Raw genomic sequence first — 27,619 nt, 5'->3', positions numbered from 1 at the left:
GAAACAACACCGCAATCTGTTTATTATGGTTTCCGCAGTGCCCAGCCTCCGCCTGGAGTACTGCAAAGGCTGGGTCACAGGGAGAATCATGCAGCTGTAGACAGGAAGACAGGGCTTGGGGTTGGTCCCCTCCAATTACTGCCAAGTCACCTTCAGCAGAAAAGGTGCATGGGAAGGACACGAGGAGCCAGAGGGCCTTGGATCCTCGGTTACTGAAGGGCTCTGAGTCTCCTTCCCAGTCTGTTTGGCTGGAAACAAACCATGGATATCCCTTAATGCTTAGAGGCTAAACTTGAAGGCCTTTGCTGATTGTTGACATAGAAAGGGCAGCCCTTTCTATTCCAAAGTAGAATGGAATGGGCTTTAGTTATCCATCTAGACCAGACCTAACCCCGTGTCGCCATGCTCTGAGCCACTGGGGCATGCATCCCAGAGGGGAGCCATTTTTCTTTAGTGTTGATCTAATGGGAATTCTGTGTAGCCTATCCTTTTCTTTACAGGGTTGCCAAAAACAGTGGCAATAGGCAAGCAGCAGCAGGAGTGGTGCTTGGCTCCACCATTTTCCAGAGCTGAGCTGTGGGACCAGGCCATATACTGATCATGCCCACTTAAGATCTCCGTTGTCTGGGCTGCAGCCAGGACACGAGAGAGACAGTGAGCAAGAGAAACCCAGATGACAAGAAGAACGAGGAGATCTGGCCCCACTGTAAATGGCAGGTTAGAAAGGGGCCCTGGTTACAGGTCCTGCCAGGATGGTCTGAAAATTCAGCATCAAGGTTGTTTTGCCTCTCAGTGCCAAGTACAGAATAGTCATGTGCCACCTAGTGACATTTCAACCAACAACAGATGACATGTACAATGGTGGTCCCGTAAATAATATTGCCTACTCATGTGGTAGCTGTTTGGTTTGTGCAAGAGCACTCTTTGCACTAAGATGACATCGCCTAGTGACACAGTTCTCGGAATGGGTTTCCAGAATAGAAATGGGTCTCTTGATCACTGGTCCAGACAAGACCTGCTCCTCTTTTCCATGCTCTGGGCCACGAATGACCCTGTACACTTGTGTCTCTCTGTATGCACATGCATACAGAGTATGTGTCTTTACTTTGTTGGTTGGAAGGAGACATGGAATGCCAGAGCTGGCTGCCAGTTCAAGTTTTGTGCCTCAAGGTTGCTTACTTTGGCTCTGGGGTAGTCATGGCTGGATGGCCCCTACGAGACAGTTTCTCCTAGCCTTACTGTTTTATGAACTTCTGGAAGCCATGATGCCTGCAATGACTATTGTGCTTTGGGCTAAGGCATGGGACAACCCTGGCACTCACTTCCCAGTGGAGTGCCCTCATCTCAGGCAGTTGAATTCTGTGCTTTCTGTCTTGGTGATAGGAATGGGGGAACTCCACGGCTTGGCCACTTAAACAAGGTCCAGATGGCCTCCCACAGGAAGCACTAGGGCCAGAAAGGCAAGTATTTACCCTGCCAGCCCATTGCTTGGGCTGGGGGTAGAAAGAGGCAACGTATCCATGGCTTCTGCTGCAGCTTTCCTCAAAGGAAGAGCACTTGAGTTGAATCAGTACCTAGGAGTGAGGAGACTGCTTCATCCCTGGGATACCATAGGGACCACAGATCAAATGTTTTGCTGGGGAAGGAGGCCAAGGGACAGACCTGGAGAGGTTACGCGGAGCTGAGCCACTCTCAGCAACTCTGTCCCTGCAGCTCTGCTGTGGCATCCTGACATTCCCTTATTTAATCTGAATATTGGGAAGAGAGTTTCTGGGTGAAAACCAGGCTTGGAGAAAGTGGTCTTCAGAGAAGCATGTATGTAACCCAAGCCTCCCTTGGTTAGAGCTCAGGATAGGAAAAGCATTGAGCTTAACTTTTGGTGGCCGAAATGGGAAAGACTGAAACATTTCTCAGACCCTCATCAGAGCCATTAATTTTACACTTGGCAGAATTTCAGACAGTCACAGTGATAGAAAGGCTTGGAAAGAGAACGAGTCTCACTAGGTTGATGAAAGTGTACCTCTATAAACACTGCAGGGGGCTCTCCGGGGAGGCCGCATCCAAGAGAGATTGTGGACACTGCGCTGGGGCGGGCTTCTGTATCAACAGACTAGGGAGCAGTGGGTCCTCCCTTTGAGCAACACTGGATGCTTATGGAGGAGAGGTCGGCTGTCCTGTGCCATCCTGGACAGACCTGGTTCTGAGGATGAGCTGTGGGGCTAGCTCTGCACAGTCTGATTCAGCCTGTGCTCTTCTGCCATTCAACTGTAAAGGAGAAAGAAACGGCTGGTCCAAAATGGTAAGCATCGTCTTGGTCTGTAAAGGACCATGGAGCAAGAGATGGGCTCCCAGTGTCCACAGCTGGGGAGTGGCGGAAAAACACTGTCCAAGGCCCAGAGATGAATTATCTCTGTTCAAAGTGTCTTGTGCAGTTCAGCAGTCCACAGTCACAGAGAGAGAGAGAGAGAGAGAGAGAGAGAGAGAGAGAGAGAGAAAGAGAGAGAGAGAGAGAGAGAGAGAGCGCTGACTCATCGGGAGAATGAGCAAGAGCCCCTGAATTTAACATGCTTTAATCTTCTCAATGGAAAACCCCAGGGCTGGCTGCTACAGATGCAGTCCTTGAACCCAGCAAGTTTGTGCTTTGTCTTCAACTCGATTCAATAACGGGCCACCTCACTGATCAGTCCTGGGAACACGGCCGAGTCGTTTTCACTGTTGTCTTTGAGACTAAGTCTTACTTGTGTAATCCTGGCTGGCCTAGAACTTGCTATTCAGACTAGTCTGGCCTTCAACTCACAGAGATCCACCTGCCTCTGTCCCTCAAGTGCTGGGATTAAGGGTATGCACCACTGCGCCCAGCTTTTAAGTAATAGTTTTTTAAAGCCATAGGTTTCAAAAACAAACCCGCATGTATCCCGTCTGCTCCGTTTCAGTCCATACATTCTGACTCTAGCCATATACCACCCTGTTTCTAGGTCAGGCAGGTCCCATAGAAGGAGAGCATGCAGGGCTCTTAGCAAGGCTTGTCTGGAGATGCCCATGGCATCTGAGCCTCTCGGCACCGAGCTCTCGTAACCATCCACTTTAGCACACGTGTTTTCAGCCATGCAGACAGTTCGAGCCTCTTTCTGCGTGACTTGCCTCAGTTCTCTCTTGAAGGGCTAGTTGTCAGAACTGGCCATCCCTAAGTCATGTGGTTGACAGTATAGAGATCCAGAACCTGGGGCCCTAGGTCTTAGGGCTGACCCACGCCATGGACTGACTTGAGAGCTTCAGAACTGGGTGGATGGGGTGGAGCAAAGCTTGTAGGGCAAGCTTGTTACACTCATGGCACTCTCCGAGTGTCCACAAGGTCCTCTCAGGCTAGCTCCATCTCCTAGCACAGAGGGGAAGACTTGGCGTGAGCAGCAGGGAGAAGCAGCAACTCAACCGGGGCAACAGGAGAAGAACACACTGTCCCCCTTCTGACGCTGACTTCTTGACAGTTGAGGTACAAATCTTCTCAAGCCTTTGTTGTCCCTTCTGAAAAAGCACAACTGCGCAGGCATTCTGCAGAGCTCCTCTGAGCTCTGTGAGAGGCTGACTTGCCCTCCATGTAATGCCATATTTCTATGTCTGGGGTTGCGTTGGGCTGAAAAGCAGGGAAGACCCAGCTTGCTTTTCTTCTCTGCATCCTCATTGGCCTCCAAGGCCGCCACCTAGGCTACAGCATCTCACACAGAGCCATTCCTGCCAGTGGATCTGTTCCTCATGGGTCCCTAGAGCTTCGGACCATGTGATACCACTTGACAAATAGGACAGGTGTCTCACCTTGGCTTTCCTGTTCTGCTAAGGACTTGTGAAGTTGCGAGCTGGTTGAAAAGTTCCTAGAATCCTGGGACTCTGGGAGAGACTGTCTCCACTTTCTCCAGGCAGAAATGCACAAGCTAGTTTCCTTCTCTATCACGAGGACTCAGAATTTAAACACAAACTCTTTGGGATGGCTTTGAACTGTTCTCCCACTACGGCACGCCTGAGGGACATACAGACACTTACGAGTAACAGTGGTCATCACTGAAGGGGGTTTCCATGTGGGCATTGGGCCTCTCAGCGTCTCCTGGAGGGGAAGTGAATTTAATCTGTCCCCTTCTTTCTCCTGGGAATCAGAACTGGCCAGTGAAAGGAGTGAGAAGAGACCCTCTTATCTATACCAGGGGAGCTCAACACAGGGGTTTTGGTCCTTTTTCATCAAAGAAAGAACCAGGAGTTTGAAGGCATGGCTATCTAGGCATGTATGTGGCTGTATGTGCATGTGCACATATGTATGCATGAGGTGGCAGGTAGTTTTATGACGTGAGGGCAGGAGGTGGTCCAGTAGCAGGTAATGCCACGGCTCTCAGGGCTTCTCAGTGTGGCAACACACATACTGCCTCTGTTGTGAGGGGAACGGTGGCTTCCGTGCCATAAAGCTTAATAACAAATTAAGATGTTGGCAGTGTCCCATTCCCATGAGTCTCAGTGCCAGAGGTTGGTAAAGGAAAAAGAAAGGAAAGGAGAGAGAGGATGCCACCGTCCCAGAACTGAGCTTCTCTGTCCCACCTATCCTGGGGGCTTCAGGTGAATCGCTCCACTGTTAGGACGAGCAGCCAAGATGTAGATGACATTCTCTCTCAGGAAGGTGGGCCAATCCACAAATCTGCAGAGGGAGAGAACGGGTTTGCAAGCCTGGGCACAGATCCTGAAGGCCCATAAGGCTCAACCCCAGTGGCAGTTTGCCTCAGAGCAGACAAAACTCGGGGAGCTTGCCTCCTTACTAACATGATTAGGACTGGCTCCACTACAAAGCCCTGGTCACTGGTTTGCCCTAGAGACCCGGGGTCAAATGTGTCCTCCTGGAGCCTGGGTTTCCAGGGTGAGCATTTGCTATTCTGGGGTGGAAGTGGTAATGCCTTCCTTTACTTATGTGGGTGTCATGGCAGTGGAAGCCATAGACAGCAAAGAGGAGGCTCAACTCACCTGGACTCCTGCTCTGTGGGCAGCAGGGCCTTCTCCTGACTCTGGCTACTGCTGCCGGCCGGGCTGCTGTCTGCTATAGGACCCACATGGCTGATGCTGCCAGGCACAAGAGCGTGAGGTCAGCTGTGGGGCAGCGATAGCCCCGACTCCTCCCAAACTCCAGTGAACCCGTGGACCTAGCCGTGCCTGACCAGTCTTTCTGAAATGGGCAGCAGAGAATTTAGGACAGAGGCAGTCCCACATGGTGCCAATAGGATTGCTGTCCTCTGCCTAGTTCTCAGGCAGATCTTCTGCCAATAGGATGGAAAGAAGCTTGTGCTAAACCAAGCAAATCCGGGTAGAAGGAGGAAGAGGGGGGCTAGGAAGGAGGGGCTGAGAAAGAGGGGGCTAAGCGGGGCAGAGCTGATAAAGGGCAGACCTGACGCTGCAGGAAGGAGCCTCTGCAAGGCGCTTGCAGAACCAAGAGTGTCGGGCTTGGTGGCACTCTGCTTCGCTGATGGTGCTCCCTCTGCCCCGTGCCAGGAAGGTGGCTCGAGCTCGCTCCCTCTCCTTGACGGTGAGAAGCCTCAGTAGAGAGTTCTGGGGAGGAAGAGATAAGTTAAGGTCGTGAAGGTAAAAATACCTCAAAAATCACCGAGAACTGCACTGCCATTACCTAACCTTTGCTGCCTTCCTTAAAGCCTTTTTGATGGCCTGACATTTTTAGAGGAGCCCGAACAAGCCAGTCTTCTTCAGCAGTTTCCTCAGCCCTGGTCACTGGTCATCTGTCACTGGACGGATGCACGCTCTTGCTTAGATACTCCCCAATGCTCCCTAGTATATACCCAGCACACATCTTAGGTCTCTGTCACCCATGGACATCCACTGTCGCCACTGCTCACCTGGGGACGCAGCTGCTGCAGCAACAGAAGGGACTCGTGGGACAAGAAGTCGGGCCACTCTACGTGGCCCCGGTGTTCAGGGTCCAAGGCTGCAAACTGGCGGGCCGCCTGCTCCTCTTGCTCATCGCTCAGGGCCCTGGTGCTGTCTCCTCGCTTTGCCGCCTGGTGTCGGTAGCGCACAAAGTCCTCCAGTGTCAGGGAGCAATCTGTGGGAGGGAGGCACCCTTGCTGGACGTGGACACCTTCCTCAGCCCTGGACACCTTTGCTCGCCTCCCAGGCACCCTCAGGGTCCTGCAGCCCCAGTTCTCCTCAAGTTATGCCTCCCACAGCCAGAGGAGCTCGGGGAGCTGTGGTGGAAGCGGGTGCCTCTGACGGCCCACGGCTCAGGAACAAGGACTCGTTCACCCTTCCTCCCCAGATCCCACCGTCCAGTCCATCCCAGGAAGGGTGAAAGGGAATGTGCCCGGCCCCTTCTCAGCAGTGCCAGCTTACCAGGGATGACTTTGCACCGCTGAAAGGTCTCCGTGAGGCTGTACATCTCCTCCTCAGTAAGCAGCAGGTTGAGGTTGTCCTGAAAGAAAGTAAATGTGGAGTTAGCGGCCACACAGGCCAGTGACAAGTGAAAAGGGCTAAGAGGGATAGAAAGAGCATCTCCACCAGAGAGGAGGAAAAATCACCTGATCCCAACCGCCCAGCCGCCGTCCAGGAGACCGAGGCTCCAGAAAGAGGGAAGGTCTGCTTAGAGCTGTGTGACTCTGGAGACGAATCCCCCCTAGAACCCAGCTATCCTGACTCTGGCCCAGTCTCTTTATCCAATACCTGCTTTCGAGTTAGCCTGTGAGCTGACCTATGGATGCCACAGAGGCATCTCCCAGAGCGGCTGCCGGATGAGAGATGGGTACTTGGCTGTGGGTCCTAGCTGCACCCACCAGACGCTCAGCGTGTGCTTATTGTATGTGCACCGGCTTTGTGGCTGGGCTTAAAGCACATTTTAGCTATAAAAAAACAAATATCCCTGCTTCTAGGGATATGTAAAGTTGTTGTGCAACTTTAAATGGCTCAAGAATGGTTTGGAAATGTCCCTAAACAAAACGAATTTTTATGGCGTCATAGAAGTTTGATTACTAAAACACATTGAGGTTTTATTTTGTTAGCAATACTATTGAAGGTTTTTTGTTTGTTTGTTTGTTTTTGTAATGATTAGTTAACTTTCCTCCTAAAATACCAGCCAGGAGCAGGCTGGGCCATGTCATGAGACTCGCAGACTCGCAGACAATCCTATGACTGTGTCAGTGAACACCCCTTGAGCACCTGGCAAGTGCCGGGCACATGGAGTGATGTTTGGTGCTCTGTGTGGCTGCTGCACGAGAGTGTGAAGGGAATCAAGGAGAGCTAGAAATGAAGACTCCTCAGATGGCCTCGACCGAGCCCCTTAACTCAGGCCTTCATTCTGAGGACAATCAGGAGGCACAGAGCGGCCATTGTCACAGTCAATCTCTGACTTCTGTGGGAAAATGGATTAGAGGAGTATCTGGTGGAATGGAGAGCTGCTGGGCGCCTGCTACAGCCGGGTGGAAAAAAATAAGGGGTAAACTCAGAGAATGGGGAAGGGGAAGGAACGAGAGAGGCCAGAGGTCATCTGAACCTGCTGCTTTACGGGTGAGGGGACTGGAAGAGCCGGGACTGGGAAACCAGTGAGTGAGATTACTGTGCTTCTACAGAAGCAAGGAGGAAGAGCAGGTTTAGGCAGAAAAATCAGTTCATTTCGGGGCATTCTGAGCATGAAGTACTGGTGGGACGTCAAGATGGGTAAGCCCCTGAGACAGGAAATTTAAGTCTGGGCACAGATATGGGTATTGTTAATATTTAGATAGGACGAAGCCCCTCAAAGACAGTGAATACGGTGGGAAGACAATGGAATCCCAAGAAACACAGCATTTAGAACTGGAACAAATCACGGTGCGGAGAAAGAACGGTCGGAGAAGGCTGGAAGGGACTGGGAGTACTGGGTACAAAGTGAAGACTGCAGCATCATGGAGGTGCTAACAGTGGTCAGACACGCATCCCGGATTTCATTATTTGGAAACAGTCTCTCTAGTTTGCATCTACTGTATAAATTCTAGAAAATACTTAACTGCCAAGAGAAAGAGGAGGGAAGAAGGAAATGTTAAATATTTTATTCAAAAGGGCTGACTAAGAAGATGTCCGAGGAACAGTCATTGGACCTGACAATCGGAAGATCTTTGATGACCTCAGTAGGAGCCAACTCAACAAGGGGCTGAAGGCAGAAGTCACACTGGAGGGTAGGGAAGTCCGGAGACAGCGAGATGCTCTAGGGATGAACCTGGAGGAAGTGCGTGCAAAAGGCCCACGGAGGTGGCTGCGGCAGCTGGACCCTAGCAGAGCTGGGGAGGAAGCAGAGCTTTCCCGGGAGAGAGACACGGACTGACCCAGGCTCATGCTGGCAGCGCACTGGTAAGCAGGGTTGCTGCAAGTGGAGAGGCTGTGTTCAGTGGCAGTGTATGTGCATGCACGGGTTGGGCAGAAGGGGAGGGAGAGACTGTAGAGCGGAGCTGGAGTGGTCTGTTCTACAGGGAAGGTATTTCAGTAGCTGGAAGTAACTGGTGGGCTCCACTTTGTGAATAAGCCAGAGATGGGGAGTCTGAAAGTAGCACCTGTCTGCTCCCTGCGGACGGTGGAAGAAGACAGTCGCCAGCCGCTCCTCACAGAGTGGGGAAGACACCCGCACAGCAGGAAGGAAAGACCCGGATTCCACTCAGGCATGATGAACAATGGCTACGAACCTGGCTTTCAACAGAACCTTAGATTCTTTCTGCCATTAAAAGTTGGAAGGCATTTATATAGAGTCCTGAATCGATGCACTGTTGCTATTTAATTCACATAATGATCACTTCAGAGATGAAGAGCAAAGGCTTCTAACAGTCATCGGGTCAAGCGAGGACCACAGGACTAAGTATTTTCCCGGAACAGAATCTCCCTCTGCTGGAAGCCAACTGTTCAGGATGCCAGGTTGGTTTCTCCGATGAGTGCAAGGAATGGCAGCCACAGACCTTTAGAGAAGGCAGTGCCCTATGCAGAGTTAATTTGATTGGTTAGGCCCATTGTTTATTTGATTCTTTACCGAGGGTGCTTTGCTCCCTCTGGAACACAATTGGCAAGGTCTGGTGTCTCATAACTGAGCCCAGGTGCTCCTGGCATATTTTTTTAAGTGCCATATAGTGCACCTCACAATGAAGAACTGATTTTCTAGCTCCAGGACCCTTGCGTGCACTATTAGAAAACCCCCTTAGGTCGCTGTTTAGAAACAGTCATTTTTCAGATGAGGCCTCTGGGAAGAATGCTGTTTCCCCACTGCCCTGCAGCCCAGACTCACACAGTAGTAGCAGCTCCAGCCTGTCTCGGTGTGGGCCATCTCGGTCACCTCCACGGCACTGTCCCCTTGGAGGTAGCCCATGCGGCGCAGGCAGCCATCGTGGAAAACCCTGGTGCAGACTCTGCACGGGAAGAGGCTTTCAGCGGTCCAGACTTCACAGATATCACACATCTCGTCGTTGACAACCTTGCAGGAATGAAAAGGGTTTGGAAGTAGAGATAGCAAGATTCCATGGCTGCTGCATGGGCCATTAGTATTTTATAGAGAACGATTCATGTGAGTGATTGTCCCAAGCACTATATGACATTTAACACCCCTAGCTATCCTGACACCACATACCAGTAGAAACCCCCAGCCATCGTATTTTAACCCAGTTCCCCCTTCTCCCTTCTCAGTTTCCCAAATGTCCCCTCCAAGGGTTAGTGCCCTCTGTGGGTGAGCACAAGGACTGCCATGACACCATCCCTTACCACAGAGAAGCTCAAGTCCTTCCCCACGACTAATCCAAGATACACCTAGTATTTTTATTCACATGAAACGTTGTTTCCCTTTGTGGTACTGGGGATAGAACACAGGGACTTGAACACGTAAGGCAAGCAACCTTCACTGAGACACATCTAAGCCCATCTTGTGAGAAAAGGATTGTTCCAGACCCCGCTCCCCTCCATCTTCTGGTTCTCACTTCAACCACAGCTATCTTTCCCGGTCTGTTCTTTGATCCTTATAAGGTAAGGCCGGGAAACCCTGCCTGCACACGACACTCACAGACTCCCGGGGTTCCAAGCAGATATCTGGAGGTTTGTCATCGTCCAGCTTCCGGGTGGGGCGGATGAAGGCAGGGGGCGTGAATCGACTGGTCCTGTCAAACTCCTCAGGCTCAACTCCACGCCCATCTCGGAGCCGCTCCCAGGCTGCACGGTTGCTGCTGCTCTCTTCCTGGACCCCGGGGGCACTTGCCTCCGCTTCCTTCTCCTCCTGTACTTGCTGAACAGAGCCCTCCACAGTGCCACGGCGGGACCCTGGTAGCTCACCCCCACGTCTAACGGAAGGCCTGTCCCGTAGCCCATCCTTGAAGGCTGACACAGCCAGGCTCACCTTCTGCACCTGCTCTACTGTCTGCCGCTTGGACATCAACACCCCCATGGCTCTGTGGACAAAATCAGTTTTATCCATCATTGAAAAGGCAGGCACTATTAAATATTGTCAGTCATGGCTCCTAGTAGCAAGGCATACTGGAAAGAGCACGTGCTAAGAAGTCAGAAGACTCTGGTTCTGCTTCTGACTGGCTAGCTAATGTTAGTTTTTCCTCTTATAGGAGGGTTATCTGTTCAGCACCCTACACAGGGCTATCTTGAGGATAACAAGGGAACAAACTTGGACTGTTCTTATAGTACCACAGTAGAAAGTTTGTGATGAATGCACAAACCTCAGCAAAATGTGTGTGTGTGTGCACGTGCATACACAGAGAGATGCATGTGCACACACAGAGAGACACATGCACATATACAGGCATACACAGATACACATGCACGCACAAAGGCACAGAAACAGACACAGACACATGCACATGTGCACACACACAGGCACATAGGCACATATAAAGGCACACATAGTCATACATGCACATACAGGCACATACACATAGAGACACACATGCACATATACAGGCATACACATACACACACAGAGACACACATGCACATATACAGGCATACACAGACAGACATGCACATACAAAGGCACAGACACAGACACATGTATACACACACACACACAGGCACACAGGCACATATATAGGCACCCATAGTCATACATGCACACACAGGCACATACACACATACAGACACACATGCACACACAGACACACAGGCTCATACACAGGCACACACAGACATACATGTACGCACACACACAGACACACACACAGACATACACACAGACAAACATGTACATATACAGACACACACAGACACACATGCATATACAAAGGCACACACACACAGACACACAGGCTCATACACAGGTGTGGGACTGTGAAGGACAGCCTGGTTCCTGGTTGAGCTAAGGCTAGAAGCCCTGATGACCCTGAAAGGATAGTAGAAGTTTTGCATGCTCCTAGGTACCAGGCCCCTGTCACTAGCCACAGTCCCCATAGATTTGTGATCATCAGTCACTTATGGGCAATGCCCCAAGCCCCTCCACATGTAGAGACGGGATCTCTGGTCACCTAGGCTCCAGACAGATCTCCATTTTAATGAGGTACCTAAGGGCCTGGAGGCTTAGTCAATAAGCTTCCCTTCCCAGACACTCCTTCCTGTAAACGATATTAATCTCAGACCCGTCCTGAGAAGTGGGGTACGGTTTTACTCATCTAGTTTCCGCCATGACAATAAATGCCTTAAAATCGTGGACTGCCTCTTTTCATCGGGATCCACCATGGGGAGCCATGGAGAAGGCCTTCACCTATACAGCCCCCTTCAAATCTCCTGTGGAAGGACTCTCTGTGCTCCCAGCCACTGCCACCACCAAGCCCAAGCTCAAACCTACAGCCATCAAGCCAAAGTACTCCCTCCTACCGCAGGGACCAGCCAGAGCTCCCCTTACCCCGGTCTCGAGCTACATCAGTCCCCACTCCGTTCCCAGCTCTTCTGCAGCTTCCAGTGTTGCCTGGATGTCCAAGAGTCCGAGAACCAGACGCCCTGGCCTTGTCGCAGGCCCGGGGACGCCCAAGCCAGCTTCAGTGGTCCCATGCCTCAGACTATGCTTCTCCACCCCTGGAGTGGTGTCCTGGGGCTTCTCTACGGCCAACACCTACCCCAGTGACAGTGTGGGGTAAGTGTGATCAACTCCCCATGTTCTCCCTCTTCAGTGGCTGCGCCCTGTGGCAGAGCGGACACAGGACACCACAACCCTACACACAGGCACACATAGACATACATGCACACACATGCACATATGTAGGCACACACACAGATACACATGCATGCACACAGAGCACACACAATGTACAAGAAAGAAAAAAGGGTTAAATAGTGCTTAATTAAGTGGATAGTACTGTACCTATGTGAACTGATATCTGTCTTCCTTGTTATTTGAGAGCTGATCTAGCCCAGAGACCTCTGTTCTCTGCTACTTTGAGGTGGTTGGGACTCCAGATACTAAGTTTTCCCTTTCCCCTAAAAGGAGGTTCAACATTTTGCAGTTTTCTGGTTGAAAGAAAGCACCTCCAGGAAGTACTGTGCACAGCCCACCCAGGGTCTGTCTCATTGAGGTACTGGTTAACATTCCGGCCAGAGTGAATGAATTTCTACTTTTGGAAGATTTCTGAATCAGGCACTCGGGAATCTCTGTCACTGCTGCGTATGTGGCCAAGGTCACAAACACCCTTTTGTGGGTCTCTCACAGACAGTAAGCCTCTCTATCCAGGCTCTGTGGTAGGTGCTTTGCTCTCCTAAGACTTCTTTGTTTTGATCACATCTTCACCTTTGCCTTTACATTGTCCAAGGTCTGCAACTTTTCACAAGTTAAAAGGAACAGCACCCCTGTCGTCCTCTGCAGGAGCAGAGGACAGCTTGGGAAAGTGAGGATGTGATATGGCACAGTGGCCTTTTCCTTTCTACACAGAGAGCTCAGGGGGCATCGGCCGAGGAATGTGTGCCCGCAGTAAGCGGAGCACAGTCCGTTTGCCCTTGGCACACCCCAATCAAGGCTTATTGAACTGTGGGTGTTTGGGGCACACATCACAGGGAATGGAGGTGGGACAGAACCACGCCGCTCAAGCCTTTAAACACCAGACTCCAAAGACACAAGCAGAACTCCCGGCCACCTATCCATGCAATGGGCTATCCTTCTCTCCCGGAAATGAAGTACTGGCGTACACTAAACATGGATGGTCTTCATGTGAGAACACAGGTTCTGTGGTTCCATTTGTGTGGTGTCCAGTAAGTCTAGGGAAATAAAATAGATTGGTGCATCCCTAAGTCTGCAGAAAGGTGTGGGCCGGCATGGCTGCTACTAGGTCTAGCCTTATTTTGAGGGCAACAAAGGTGTTCAAATGTTGAAGTGTGGTGATGATTTCGTAACTGTGCAAATGCTAAAAATAATCTAGTGCTACACTTTAAATGAGCAAATTTCATGGTACAAGCTACAGAGCCATCGGGCTGTTTTTTAGAGTGTGAGACCACATTACCGGGTCACAGAGGACCTTACGGAACGGCTCGAGAAGCTGTCTTTGGTTTATTTTGAGGAAAACGTGGCGGTGGGTAAGAGGCAAGGTAGAGACAATTAGAAGACACTACACTATCCAGGTAAGACGGTGAGGCTTTAAGCTGAAGTGAGAGCAGGCATGGCATTGAGTGCATTTGTCACCATGGAAATAGGATTAGAGACTTTTAGGAATAAACTGGTAACTAATTGGCTCAAGGACAAAATAGAAGAGGGCAGTTTTAATTAGACTAGAAGAATGGCCAGAGAGTTGGAAATCAGGAAGAGGAACCATTGGATTTTGTGCGTGTTAAATTAAGGACATCCCCGGGACACGCAGGGACATCTACAGCACCATGAATGTTTTCAATGGCTTTCTGCAGCTTTTGGGACAGACTTCCTCAGATCTGTGCCTTTACGGCGGCTTCTGAGGTACCATACACTTGGACTTGCCTGCTAGCCTCAGTGTTACGAGCTCCGCTAGCCCTGCTATGTCTTTATTTGATATGCTTTCTCTATTTTTGGGAACCATGAGCACCCCAATTACTGCCTACTCTTTCCAGTGTACTCAAGTGTCCTTCTTTTGGGGAAGTCACTGCAGACTCCAGGCTGGAGTGCTTCTGGGTAAGTGCTCTCTGCTCCTGGGTACTTTCCTCACCACGTGTTTAATGGGATGATTATCTGATCAATGCTGACTCCCTCTGACTATTTCACCCTGAACGTATAATACCTACTTCCACTCTGGTGATGTATCTGGAACATAACAGATGTGAACAGACAGTTTTCAAAGCCAGGCCTGGTGGCTCGTGCCTGTGATTCTAGTACTCAGGGGCGGTGTGTGTGTGTGTGTGTGTGTGTGTGTGTGTGTGTGTGTGTGTGTGTGTGTGGCAAAATGGCTGCTGTAAGTGTAAGGCTAGCCTGGGCTACAGAATAAGACATTGTTTCAAGAAAAACAAAACTAATGGCAGGGGAGGTGACTCAGTCTGAAAAGTGCTTGTTCTGAGAACATGAGGACCCGAGTTGGATTCCCAACACCCCAGAAAAAGCCAGGTGTACTGGTGTGCATGTGATTGCATCATAAGGAAACAAGAGCTAAATCTGACTGCAGCAAATCCTGCCTAGTCCACAAGTCCCAAGTCCTGATGAGAGACACTGCCTCAAAAGACAAGGTGCATCGCTCCGAGGATGACACCCAGAACTGGCCTGTGGCCTTCAAATGCACTCACGAGTGCTCTCTCTCTCTCTCTCTCTCTCTCTCACACACACACACACACACACACAGATACACAGACACAGACACACACACGCACACACAGACACACACACACACACACACACACACACACACATGGGGGTGGTGGTACAGAAAACTCAAACCAAATCCTTTCAGGTAGTTGTCAAGAACTTGCTTTTCCAAATAAAACCTTACTATATGCTGTGCCTGGTGATGGCCATATATTCTTTCTAGAAATATTTCTTGTTTGTATGCACCACAGTGATACACATTTCTACCCTGCAACTTATTGTTGCCAAGAAAACTCATATTCCCATGTTTTAAAAGATGGGCTCTCACTGTGCAGCCTTGGCTGTCCTGGAGCCCACCGTGTGCCAGGCTGACCTCCAATCCTCGTCCTGCCGCTGCCTTCCGAGTGCTGAGATGAGAGGCGTGTGCTGTCACACCTGACAGAAACCCATGTTCTTGAATTGGTCAACTGAGAAGACCTGCCTCTTCCATTTGTTAGTTTATAAAATTTAAGAAACAACTCAAAAGAATAAAAGCCCTAATATATAAAACGAACGAACGCTTACTGTCGATCAGTAAATGTTACACGGTTGCACTGGCAAAGGTTTATCGAAAAGATCTAGAAATTTGTGCCTCAATGGACGATCAGAGTAGATTCATTTTAAAAAATAATTTTATTTTTATGAGTGCTTTGAGAGCATGTATGTCTGGTACCCCCTGCCTGGAAGCCCACAGAAGACAGAAAGGGGCATCGGATTCCCTAAAACCGCAGTTACAGATGGCTGCGAGCCATTATGTAGGTGATGGGAACTCAACCCAGATCCTCTGGAAGAGCAGCCAGTGTTCTGAACCTCTGGGCCATCTCTCCAGTCCCCATCACCGTCATTTTCAATGCAAGCACTTACATATTCCAGGTCCACTGCTTTCCTGTTGAATGTTAAGTGAGATGTTTTCAATGAAGAAAGAAAACTGATCAGCTGAAGATGGAACCCAGGACCTCAGGAATTAGGTAAGCACTCTCCCACCCCTAATTTTTAATTTTATTTTTACTGCAACACAGAGTAAGAACTACATTTCGTGGGGAAATATTGTATGTACCAGTATTGATTTGTGAACTTGTAACTGAAACCAAAGATTAGGAATGACTTTTCTTTTACTATGTGTGATGGTTCCTGATGATTCTCATCTTATTAAAGTACCCGATGGTAGCTGGAGAGATGGCTCAGAGGTTGAGAGCACTGACTGCTCTGCCAGAGGTCCTGAGTTCAATTCCCAGCAACCACATGGGGGCTCACGACCATCTGTAATGAGATCTGATGTGTCTGAAGACAGCTACAGTGTACTCGTATACATAAAATAAAAAAGTAAAAATAAGCTGCCCTGCTAATGATTCTCTACAGTGATTTGGAATCTTTGAAAAAATTCTAGTGTCTATTAATTGTGCAGACAAAGGATTCCATTATGAGTTTCCATGCATGTGATAGAATGTCCTTTGAACACATGTACTCTCCACTGCCCTTTCTCATCTCTTCTCCCACTGGTCACCTTCTCTCTATAAAAATAATCCCCTTTTACTTACGTATCATTTATAAAAGCCTACGTTCTGCATATGGGAGAGAATGGGAAGTATTTAAGTCTTGTCATCATTATTATTATTAATTATTATTTGATCTTTTTTTTATAGTCCAGTCGCTATCCCCCTCCTGGTCCAAATTCCATTGTATAGAAGTCCACATTTTCATTTCCCACTCACTGTGGATGAACGTCCCTTAGCTCAGTTACCATGAAGAGCTCCACAGTAAACCTGAGTGTGGCTGGACGTGGTGGTGCTCACTTTTACCAGCATTCAGGAGGCAGAGGCTGCCGGCTAATCTCTGTTGAGTCTGAGGCCTGCTTGGTCTACACAGGAGCTCCAGGTCAGCCAAGTCTAATAGTGAGATCTGTCTCAAAACAACAACAAAACGTGGTGTACTTCTCTCTACTGCGTTGTTGTTGTTTCGTTTTGAGAGAGAGTCTCTGTGTAGCCCAGGTTGGTCTGGAACTCACCCAGGTTGGCCAGGATATTGGGGATCTTCCTACCATAGTTTCCTGGGTGTTGGGGTCACAGGCAAATTTCCCTATGCTTGGCTTAGTTATCTCTGGTGTATTCTAATTTAGATTCCCTTAGGTACATAACCCAGGAGTGGACAATATCACAGCCTCATTTGGATTTTTCCTTTTTAGAACCTCTATGCTTATTTCCACAGAGGCTGGACTAATAGCCCAATAGCTGCACCAGCATTTGCTGTTTGTTTTCATGGTGACAGCCATTCTGACTGGGGTGAGGTGACTCTCAATGCAGTTTAGATTTGTGTTTTCCTGGTGACTAAGCATGGTGAAGTTCTTTTTTTTTCCCCATATATTCTCTCTCTGTCTCTCTGTCTCTGTCTCTCTGTCTCCCTGAGACAGGGTTTCTCTGTGTAGCCTTAGCTGTCCTGGAACTCACTCTGTAGACCAAGTTGGCCTAGAACTCAGAGATCCGCCTGCCTCTGCTCCCCAAGTGCTGGGATTAAAGATGTGTGCCACCACCTCCCGGTAAACACTTTTCATTAAGGAATTGTATTTCTTTTCCTTTGGCAGTGCTGGGATTGAGCCCGGGCTTGTTGTTACCCAGGCACCCTGCCACACTCTTCCTTTGGATTTAAAGATGGCCACTTATAACACAAGAATATACGGAAACCCACTGCTTTTGACCGTCTGTGTGGATGGGAGGTCTACTAGAGACAGACTGGCCAAGGAAACCTGTTCTGTGATAGGACACAAGGAAGATGTTAAAGACTACAGCTGCCTTTGAGACAAAGAGAGGGTCATGAGCCAAGTAATATATGCGGGTTCAAGAAGCTGAGAAGGACAAGAAAACTGCACACTGGTGGAGCCTCCAGAGAGCCATGCTCCCCTGCGGATGGACACCTTCACGGTAGCCCAGCTGAGACCGTGTCCTGTCATTGGCTCCAAGAATTGCAAGAGAATAGATTTGTATTTTTAAGGGGAAATGGTGGGAGAAAAGGAGGAAGAGAGAGATGAAAAGAGAAAATAGAGAGAGAGAAAATATACTCTGCACAACAGATGGGTCGCTTCAGAACTGTGGCCATGAGTAACCTTTACTAATGCTTTTTCCCCCCTTCTATGTAGCCCTGGGTGGCCTGGAACTCCAGGCTGGCCTAGACATGGAAGACATCCACCTGATTCTGCCTTCTGAGTCAGATTAAAGGCCCACCATGCCCTTCTGCCCTACGGAAACATTTTTAAAAACAACCGTCAGAGGGTAGAAAGAATTCTAATAAGAAACTGCAGAATGGGGGGGGGGGAATTAAAAAAAAGAAGAAACTGCAGAATAACTTAATAGACACACTATAAAAAGTTGATTTAAATGTTTTGAAACACAAAGATAAGAGACATGGTTCCAAAATGGTGATTTAGCTGGATGATGGGAGCAAGGAGAGTCTGTAAAAAACTCCAGGAGGAAACTGAAAGGCACAGCAAGTGTAAGGTGCACTTAGATTTGTAACAAATACATCCGTCTGTTGTCAGTGTAACAGGCTGCAGAACCCCAGAGCTCGGCAGTGTCTACACGGCTCCTGGGGCCGTAGGGGATAAAGCAGTTCTCCAAATAGATGGGAGGCACCCCGTTCTTAGAAATTATGTCGGAAGTCCTGGACAACAGTGGTGAGACTACTATGTTTATTAGAAGGCATGGGCTGGGGGCTGGATGTGCGCCCAGTGGTAGAGCGCTTACCTAGGAAGCGCAAGGCCCTGGGTTCGGTCCCCAGCTCCGAAAAAAGAACCAAAAAAAAAAAAAGAACCAAAAAAAAAAAAAAAAAAAAAAAAAGAAGGCATGGGCTGAGCCTCAGACGGAAACACTTATCTTGGAGATCCTGAACATAGTTAAATCACTTTCCAAGACCAATTCACCGGGAGAGAACCAGTATGTGCTTTTGGCCTTTGACTTCTTCTGATGACGTAACAGGGGATACTGAACAAACCCAGCTGGTCAGGAGCACCATTCTATAGGTGAAGCGACCTATCATCAGTGTAGCAGCAGCTGGACCACGGAGACCTCCTCACACTGCAGCTCTGCTTCCTCCCGCTTTTTCATGTTGGAAGAGCACTCGCTCTGTGGAGATGCCAAGATCCCTCGGCTGTAATGAAGCCACTGCAGCCGTGTTGGGACTTTAGTCTTTGGAGGAACTTTTATGAAGACAGAGCTGACACACACTATCAAAATAATCAAATAGAAAAAAAAAAGCAAACAACACGGTGCTCTTCACCGCAGTTCCTTTGAATACGTCTATTCCCTTTGCTGGAGATGGTTCATTTTTTTTTCTAGATCGCCTTATGTCCCTAAGGCAGAAAACTGTGAAGTAGAACCATTAATAGGAAGCCTCTACAACCCAAACAAGACCTCAAGCCATTTTATTTTTTGTTTGTTCATTTTATTTTCATCATTTTGAGATGGCCTGGCTGTGATCTGATTATAAAGCACGAGGACACAACAGAATTAAGCCTTGAGAATAAGGCTTAAATCTCTTAATGCTTAATGAAGAGGACTTGCAGAAGACACCTTGATTAAAAGCGAGCGTGCCGAAATAGCAGAGACAGACACCTGTGGTGTTTGAGAAGTTAACACAGGCGGCTCTAATTCCCAGAGAAACAAGTGCTACTGATTAGCGGTGGCTAAGAGGAATGCCTGGAGAGAAAGCCCAGACTCTTCTGGGCTGGAAGGAAGCCTAGGAAGAAGAGCAAGCTAAAAGGAAGTAAACTTGCAAAGATCCCACAAATCGTTCTTAATGACTTCTCTGGCTGGTGGGAGGGATCTCCCCCCCTTCTCCAACAAGGATGAAGAGGGGATAAGAAGATGTTGTCTCAAGAATGGTGTGACTGTCAAGATTTTGTGGTGTATACAGGAGAGGCTTAAAGAACACCTTAGGGATAGAACAGGTGGCGTGAGACCGTAGAGCGAGCACGTATGGCTGACTGCGTGAACAGAAAGAAATCTTCCTTTCAGCAGGAGAGGCTGTTGAGATGTATTTGTCAGGCAGAACGAGTATGTGGGCAGCTCGGAATGTGTGTGCAAGACACACCCATTCTTTGCAGAGCACCTACCTAGAATGCAATGGGACTGGTTATAAGGGCAAAGTAGTGGGAGTGGAGAGGTTCTGCTCCACAGCAGGAGATGGTAAACAAACAAGGGAGGTGAAGGCAAGGGAAGCAAGGGAAGCCCTCTGCCCAGGCACAGATCTGTGGCTCTGGAGAGGCTGGGGAGCAGCCTGCCTAATAGGCAGGAGTTTCCTTATCCAGCACGCCAACATGAAGTGCACTGACTCACTTGAGCCTCATCCTGTGTATAGAAATGGCAGCTGTTTGGCCCAAGAGCAAGTAAAAGGAATTCTCTGGAGGTTACGAGGGTTTTCCTAGGCAGGAATAGACAAAAGAGCCCCTAAGTGAGAAAAAGGGAACTGAGGGTTGAGTGTAGTGGCATCCACCTGTAATCCCGATATTGAGAGGCTGAGGCAGGAGGATCATTGTGAGCTTGAGGCAAATCTGATTTACAGAGGGAGGGAGACAGCAACAAAAGAATCGAGCTTGCAGAAAAAGAAATGAAAACAAAGGGTAGAAAATCTGGCGGCTCCCACTGTCTTTCACAGACATGAATGTGGCCGAGATGACTGGGCGAAGACAGTTTATTTCAGGCACAGTGTTCGTATCCTTTCTTTTCACCAATGCTGGCCAGAGACTAGGCCTGCTTAGGGCTGTAATTCCAGCCACTCTGAGGCAGAGGGATCACAAACAAGATCAAAGCCAGACTGGGCTGTGAAGTGAGTTCAAGGCTAGTCTGGGCAGCTTAGAAAACCTCAGTCTCGCACCCTGAACCTGGGGATGTGGCTGAATGGAAGAGTGCTTGTGTAACAGACATGGGCTCCTGGAAAATCCCCAGCACTGAAAAAGGTAAAACCAGAAGAAGGTAAAACCAAAGTAGGCCCAAAATGTGATCAGAGCAAGGCTCAGGATCTCAGTTCTAGAAATACAGTGTTGACTCAGCGAATCACATCCACGCTGCCTCCTCAGAGGTGGGGCGCTGAGGATAAGAATTCTGACCTTATCGTAGCTATGGGTGACTTTCTGCCACAGAGGACCGCATCTACTTCAATCTGACTATGGATGGGAGGGGTGAACATTTTAATTTATCCAGTTTCTACAGCCACAACGTTAAGACAAGAGAAACACCCACATCCAAGTCTACGGTACTTATTCTCTGTCTAAGTTGACTACATCTTGGCCCACAGGGGTGAAGCTCGCTAGGGTACAAGAAGGAAGCTGGAAAACGCATCTCCTTGGTGCAGGGTTTGAGCCAGGGACGATGAGTAGGGTGGTGTCTATGCACGCAGGTGTGGAGGTTCAATTGGTTGGTTTGTTCCTGTGTAGCTGCAGGACTAAGACCCTCAGGGAAAGCTACTGAACTGAACACAGAAGGCAAAAGTTACAAAGGTCGAGAAAAACTAAGAACCAGAGTCTGTGAGCATCATCTCAACCTCCCCACTGCTGCCACCCTCTAATGAAGTTCCTTGTGCCGTGGTGACCCCCCAGCCCCATCCAAAAAGTTACTTTGTTGCGATTTCATCGCTGTAATTTTTCTACTGTTATGGATCCTAATATAAATATCTGCTCTGCAGGATATCTGATATGTGATCCCTGTAAAAGGGTCATTTGACCCTAAGAAGGGCCCTGCCTTAGTCACGACTTAGGCTGGACAGCACAGACCCTGAGCTCACCATACACATCAACGTCGACCCAAAGAACTTAAGCAAAAGCCATCACGAAGATTTCCCTTACCCTCCGCAGGTCTTGGAGGCAACCCAAGTGGTCCAGTTGTTCTCCTCTGCCTGTTGCTTTAGGAATCCAGTCTCTCCATGCAGTGTCCTGGGAGTCTGTTTCTAGTTGCTGGTCTCCTGGCAGTAACCTACAGACTGGTGTCAGTTCTCATGAGTGTGGACCCTGAAGCCACCCTCCCGTCCTCCTTGGGTCCACTTCTTATCTAGGAAGACAGTCGCCCGAACCGCAGAGAGGTTTTTCTGGAGATTCTAAGAAGCAGACGGGCTGGAGGCCGGATGAAACGGTCTCCCAGCCTCAGCTCAAGGCTGTGAGGCAGGAGGGACGTCCTGCTGCTGCTTAATATTTACTGAAGGCTCACAGAGCTTTAATATACATGAGAACAAAATGATGGCATGATCTTTAGCCTCTGGGGATTGGGCTGTCTTCATTAAAAGCTACAGCTCTGACTTCCCACAGAAGCAGAGCAACAGTTAAGGAACATCACACTGGCAGTGATTGGCTGGTGGGATTGCACTCAGCAAGTGAATTTTTCCAGCAAGATGGAGAGGCACTCCCTGCTTTCTGCTCTTAGGTCCCCAAAGCACGGGTTTGGCTTCACTTATGCAGCTTATTACACTTTAACTCTTACCACCCTCTTGCTTATCACTCTGTCCTCTCTCTCTCTCTCTCTCTCTCTCTCTCTCTCTCTCTCTCTCTGTCTGCCTGTCTCTGTGTCTGTCTGTCTGTCTCTCTCTTTGTTTCTCTGTGTCTCTGCCTGTCTCTGTCTGTCTGTCTCTCTCTGTTTCTGTCTCTCTCTATCTCTCTCTGTCTCTCTCTGTCTCTCTCTGTCTCTCTCTGTGTGTGTGTGTGTGTGTGTGTGTGTGTGTGTGTGTGCGCGCGCGCAGCCTACTATGTGTTAGGCACAAATCAAGTGCTAATAGCTGTTAGGAGGATGGAGGAATGGAGTCCCAGCCTGTGAGGATGCAGGGAGTATGTGCATGTGTAGGGGGCATACGTGTAGGATTAAAAAAAAAAGGTGTTGCTTGAGCTAAATTTTGAAGATGAGTGGGAGTTAACCCAGTGGATGAGGGGAAAAAAAAGCATTCCAGGAAGAGGTAAAAACACATGCCAAGCATGGAGCTATATGGAGACTCCACCATGACTTAGAGCTATGAAGCCGGCCCTGGTGCTGGATGGAAATAGGCAAGGAGATCTGCACTCGCACATGAATTAGCATCAGTTCAAAGAGCCGGTTTGATGTAGTATGCCTAGAATATTTGTTTAAAAGAGAATGTTCCTTTGCATTCAGGGAAGTGAGGGGCAGGGAAGGGAGTTTGGCCAGGATGATCAGAGACAATCCTGGTAAATCCCAGAGATGACCTTTCACGGCTCTCCAACATGGAACTCTCCCACAACCTAAGGCCTGTCAGGAAGAGACTGTTAATCACTGGAGCTTTGTCTATGGGAGACATAAGCTTGAAGAACAAACAGAAACAAGAAAAAGAGGGCAAGGCTGCGGCCTCACTAGTGTCTCAGAGAGAAGACCATAGCAACAGGAAACAGTCTCCGTCAGAGATCATAACATGTAAAGGGCTCTGCAACTCGTAATATAATGCCTCTGTCCACGTAGATGACTTGCACAGGGAGGCAAGAGTGCATGTGACCAGTTTCCTCGGCACGTATGGGCAAGGGTAACTTTACCAGGGGTTGGACTGTGGCTGCCTGAAAGTAGCCTAGCTTAGCAGTTAGTCGTCGGTGTGTGACACCGGAAACGGCACACTCCCACTGACCACCATCGATAGCCTGTCACACTGCACTTCCCCTCATACTTTCCCTGCCCTTGATATTGATTGAGTGACGAAATGCAGACTGATTCTGTGCAAACTCCTCGAGGGTGAGACCCCTCCTGCTTACAGAGCACAGTGCTGGCAGGTCAGCAGCACCTAGAGTGTGTGCCCACCCCTGAGAGGGTTGCTCGGAGGTGGGTGGAGAACGGAACGATGCTATAATGCAGCCAATAGTCCTGTCTCCAGCTGGACACCACTAGCCCATGCGTCTTAGTCCCAAGCTGGTAGAACGATTCCAACCAGAACTTAGGGGTTAAGACCGAAAGATGGAGTAGATAATGATGTCCCCGTCAAATACGAATCCCTAAATCCGGGGAATGAGGAAGCATTGCTAGACAGGCCTGTGGTGCGGAAAGGCAACAGGTACTGTAGCTGAAGAGACGGGAGACCGGTAGCGTGAATATGATCTACTTAGGAACAGGTGTGATGGGAGCAAACATGGAGCCATGGAAAATGCATGTGGGGAGGTTTGATTATCCATGTCCCAAGAAAAGGAAACATTTCAAAATATACATGGGTAGTGTTGGAAGAAAAAAATGGCTGCAGCATGGTCAGAGAATCTATGGAAGATCCAAGGCTGGAAAGGCATACATGCCTATTGGTGTGCACTCAAGTGTTTATGAGATTAAGGCCACCCAGAAACACTATGCTTAGGCACTGTTCTGACAAGTTTCGAAATTTAATGTTCACTCAATGCTAGACATCAGGAGGTGGAACCGAGGATCCAGGTTCTGGGGAGAACTTAGACCAATAAAGGGATTTCCCCAAGTTACCAGGGAGTGTGGTTCTCAGAGTCCTCAATGAAAAAAATAATATAATAACAACAACAATAACAATAATAATAATAACAACAAAATACTCCAACGGGAAATATGCCTTTTGGCCCAGCACTTAGGAGACAGAGATAAGCAGATCTCTGAGTTCAGGCCAGTCTGGTCAACAGAGCGAGTTCCAGGACAGCCAGGGCCACACAGAGAAACCCTGTCTTGAAAAAAACAAACCAAGCCTAAACAAAAAGATATGTCTGAATTAGGACGAATACCACCATATTTGCAGGCTTGGTCTTGGTTTTCTCTCTTAAAACAATATTATTTATATATTATATATTATTTATATCACTATAATATATATAATATAATATATATATATCCCTGCTGAACTAATGAGAGGGGTTTAAGTTGAAAGAGGATCATAAATAACTTTATATCAGATGATAACCAATACGCGCCTCTGTCAGATTTGCTTGTGGAGCTGTGCATGAAGTACTACATCTATCTGAACCTTAAAGAAGCCAGGTACTTAAGGAAGATAAAAGACCAACTAACAATGGGTCAGATAGGTTATTCGGTTTCCTTGGTAGCTTCCTCTTTCTTCTCACTGTGTAATCCCAGACACCCAAAGAAACACTTCTTTTTATCTTCTGTTTTTGGGACAATGCCAAGAACTTTCTATACAGCCCAGGCTGGCCTTGAACTTGTGATTCTCCTACCTCTACCTCCCACATGCCAGGGTACTAGCCATATATTACCACAGCCATTGCAGAAACACAGTGTTTTCTGGTTTCTTCATTTGGCTCTGTTTTTCTGAGACAGTCTCTCTCATAGCCCAGGCTGGCCTTCCTTTCAACTTGTGGCAAGCCTCTTGTCTCGGTCTCTGAAGTAGGTATATATGTTTTCAAAGAAAACCAGGACCAAGCATGCATATATATATATATATATATGTATATATATATATATATTTGATGGACCTATGCTCTGATTGGCTCTTTGTCGTCAGAGCCCAGCTCTAGGAGGATAGTTTTGTTAAAGGAGGATGCTAGGTTTGGTTGTGCAGAAGAGGATGAAGATGGACAGAAACAGTCCAGAATGGCTCTGTGGTAAATTGCATGGCTTGGCCTCTTCACACTCGCTCTTTGGATAAGAAGCAAGAATCTATCTTTGGGCTCTAAGTTATACCCTTAGGACTCAGCTGGAATGAAAGTGTTGGGGTGAGACAAGGGGCATTACTGGATCAAGTTCAGGCTTTCTCTCCTGGACAACAGATTCCCAGTGAGCCTTCCTTGGCCTCCATCCTCTCTCCCCTCTCCTGTTTCTCATACAGAACTGTTCAGCAGTGTCCTGGGGTGTTTGCGGATTACTGGTGCACATACAGGGCCACAAGGGAGTGACTGTCTCCTTTTCTTCATCCCCCAAGGTCCTGCAGCAGGGAAGGTGGCCCCTTGAGTTCTCCCAAGCAACCCCTGACAAAGACCACCACACCATTACAGTAGTGCTACCAGCAACGGAAGCCACGAGTTGAGATCCCGGGATTCAGTGGACAGCTGCTCCAATGGTCGAATGTTCTGTTAAACCGTCCTCCTCTCTTTAAGCATCCCTTTCTGAGCATACTCCAAAGCTCCATGCCTGACACGTCCACACAACTTATTAACAGACATCCACTCTTCCTTCTTTCCCTGTTTAATACTTTTCTCTGACTTAAATGTGAAGAACAGGCTTCATTTGTGATCTCGGGCAAAGCCTGCGTGCGTCACAAATACCTAATGTTTAAATGGGGTAATTTTACGAAGCTGTTGTTAAGTATTATGTAAGGTGTTTAAACATATCTAGCACAGTGCCTGGCACACTAGTTCTCAAGAATGCTTCCCTCCCCCCTATTCCTTCCTCCAGACACTTGGTATACTGTTTCTGGAGAGTCGAGCTCGCAGGGTCAGAGATCTTTGGTTCGGAGGCCTCACTGGTCTTGGTATCCCTTAGACTCTGTGCTCTTACAAGCAGTTCCAGTCTCCCCAAAAGTCCAGCTTGAAGCCAACTGGGCTATCATTCGGAAGAGACATTCTAATGGGGGCAGAGTGAGAACTGGAATGAAAAAAGGCCACGGCCCCATAGAGTCCCCACTCCTTTCCATTATGTTGAGGGGGACAAGTGAGGGCACACTGAATCCCTCAGGAGGTCAGTGCCTAAGTCCTTGGAGCTATGATGCCACAAATGGATCCCATTTCTCCAGCCAAAGGTTCTTTCTGGGCATCTCTGGGGCACAGGATGAAATTACCTGGGGTTCACCAACACCACTGGGAAAGTCCCTGAGGTTCCCAGATGTTCTCCCATGGAGCCAAGTCCAGAGACTACCCTAATGCCTCTCTACTTACACAGAAGGCCTCCCTGGGGGCCTGGGGAGGGTGCCTCCACACTGGGGCTGTGCAAGGCAGAAAGTGCAGAGCGCACTGGGCGTCTCCCTTCACGTCCCACGGACTCTCTCCCGTGTAGAGGCAGCGGTCACTGGGGTGCGTCCACTTGCACAGGGGCCCGTGGGGGCGGCTCCCACACCAGCATCCGAATCCGGGACCGCAGACCCGCCCCTCAGGGTGACGGCGGGGTCCCACCGCCCCCGCCCTCGCTTACCGGGACAGTCCGCGTGCGGGACGCGGATCCGAGGCCGGCGGACTCTACGCCGCGGGCCCGCGCTGCCCACGGCCGCTCCGGAGCCGACGTGCTGGGCCGAGCACCGGGAGCGGGCGGCGCGGGCGGCGCGACAGGCTGAGGCGGCGGCAGCGGCGCGCGCCCTGAGCACGCCCACCCGCTGCGCGTGCACCCGCGCGAGGCGCCCTCGGCCGGCCCGTGGGCGCGCGCCGCCCCACCCTCCGGAGCCTCAGGCACGGCCCGCGCAGCCCGCTCGGCCGCGGGCGTGGGGCGCGGTGGGAGCGCGGGCGCGCGGCGGCGGCGGAGTAGCGGGAGGTCCCAGTGCCAGGGGGCGCCCGCACGAGCAGCCGGCAATGCGGCGCGGGGACTGCGCCAGCCCGGCCGCCCGCGGCAAGGTCAGCGCGCCCCGGGAGCTGGACCCGGTTGGCGCTGCAGGGGCTGCGGGGACTGGCCCACCCGCATACACCCAAGGCAGAGCGGGGTCTGTGTGGATGCTGCGATCAGCACCTGCCCGGGGTGGGAAGAACTCAGCCAGCCGACTCTGTCGCACCACCCAGGTCTCAGGGCTCACGGTGGGGCACTTACCTTCAGGTTCCCACTGGGTTCGGGAGTGGCCAGAGGAACCTTCACAAAGACCTTGACTGCTCCATTCCGCCTTGTGCAGCTTTGTCAGAGGCTATTGGTCCTCCATCTCCAGCAGCAGAGCTGTACTGTCGTGTAACCCACTTTTTGCTGCAGCAACCTCAGCCTTCAGACTAGCCAAACAGATAGCTTGTCAGGCGGCCAGTGT

General features: G+C 49.5%; 1 protein-coding gene across 14 annotated transcripts; it reads right to left on the bottom strand.

Moving 5' to 3' along the window:
- On the bottom strand, positions 1 to 27,619 carry Phf24 (PHD finger protein 24). Of its 14 annotated transcripts, none has more exons than XM_063288223.1 (10): positions 27,415 to 27,618; positions 21,588 to 21,721; positions 10,367 to 10,418; positions 10,037 to 10,255; positions 9,272 to 9,457; positions 6,370 to 6,448; positions 5,877 to 6,082; positions 5,414 to 5,574; positions 4,996 to 5,091; positions 1 to 4,675 (listed from the first exon to the last, which is right to left on the bottom strand). In XM_063288223.1, exons 3-10 carry the CDS (start codon positions 10,412 to 10,414, stop codon positions 4,579 to 4,581), a joined length of 1,092 nt encoding a protein of 363 aa, XP_063144293.1. In that variant the 5' UTR covers positions 10,415 to 10,418; positions 21,588 to 21,721; positions 27,415 to 27,618; the 3' UTR covers positions 1 to 4,578. The 14 variants fall into 14 exon arrangements, with proteins under 14 accessions (XP_063144293.1, XP_063144292.1, XP_006238184.1 ...); XM_063288222.1 differs by lacking the exon at positions 27,415 to 27,618 and adding an exon at positions 26,812 to 26,954 and having other exon boundaries at positions 21,588 to 21,714; XM_006238122.5 differs by having other exon boundaries at positions 10,037 to 10,418; positions 27,415 to 27,619.

The sequence above is a fragment of the Rattus norvegicus genome, chromosome 5 (assembly GCF_036323735.1).
Source record: "Rattus norvegicus strain BN/NHsdMcwi chromosome 5, GRCr8, whole genome shotgun sequence".
Taxonomy (NCBI): domain Eukaryota; kingdom Metazoa; phylum Chordata; class Mammalia; order Rodentia; family Muridae; genus Rattus; species Rattus norvegicus.
This window is presented reverse-complemented; position numbering and strand designations above follow the sequence as displayed.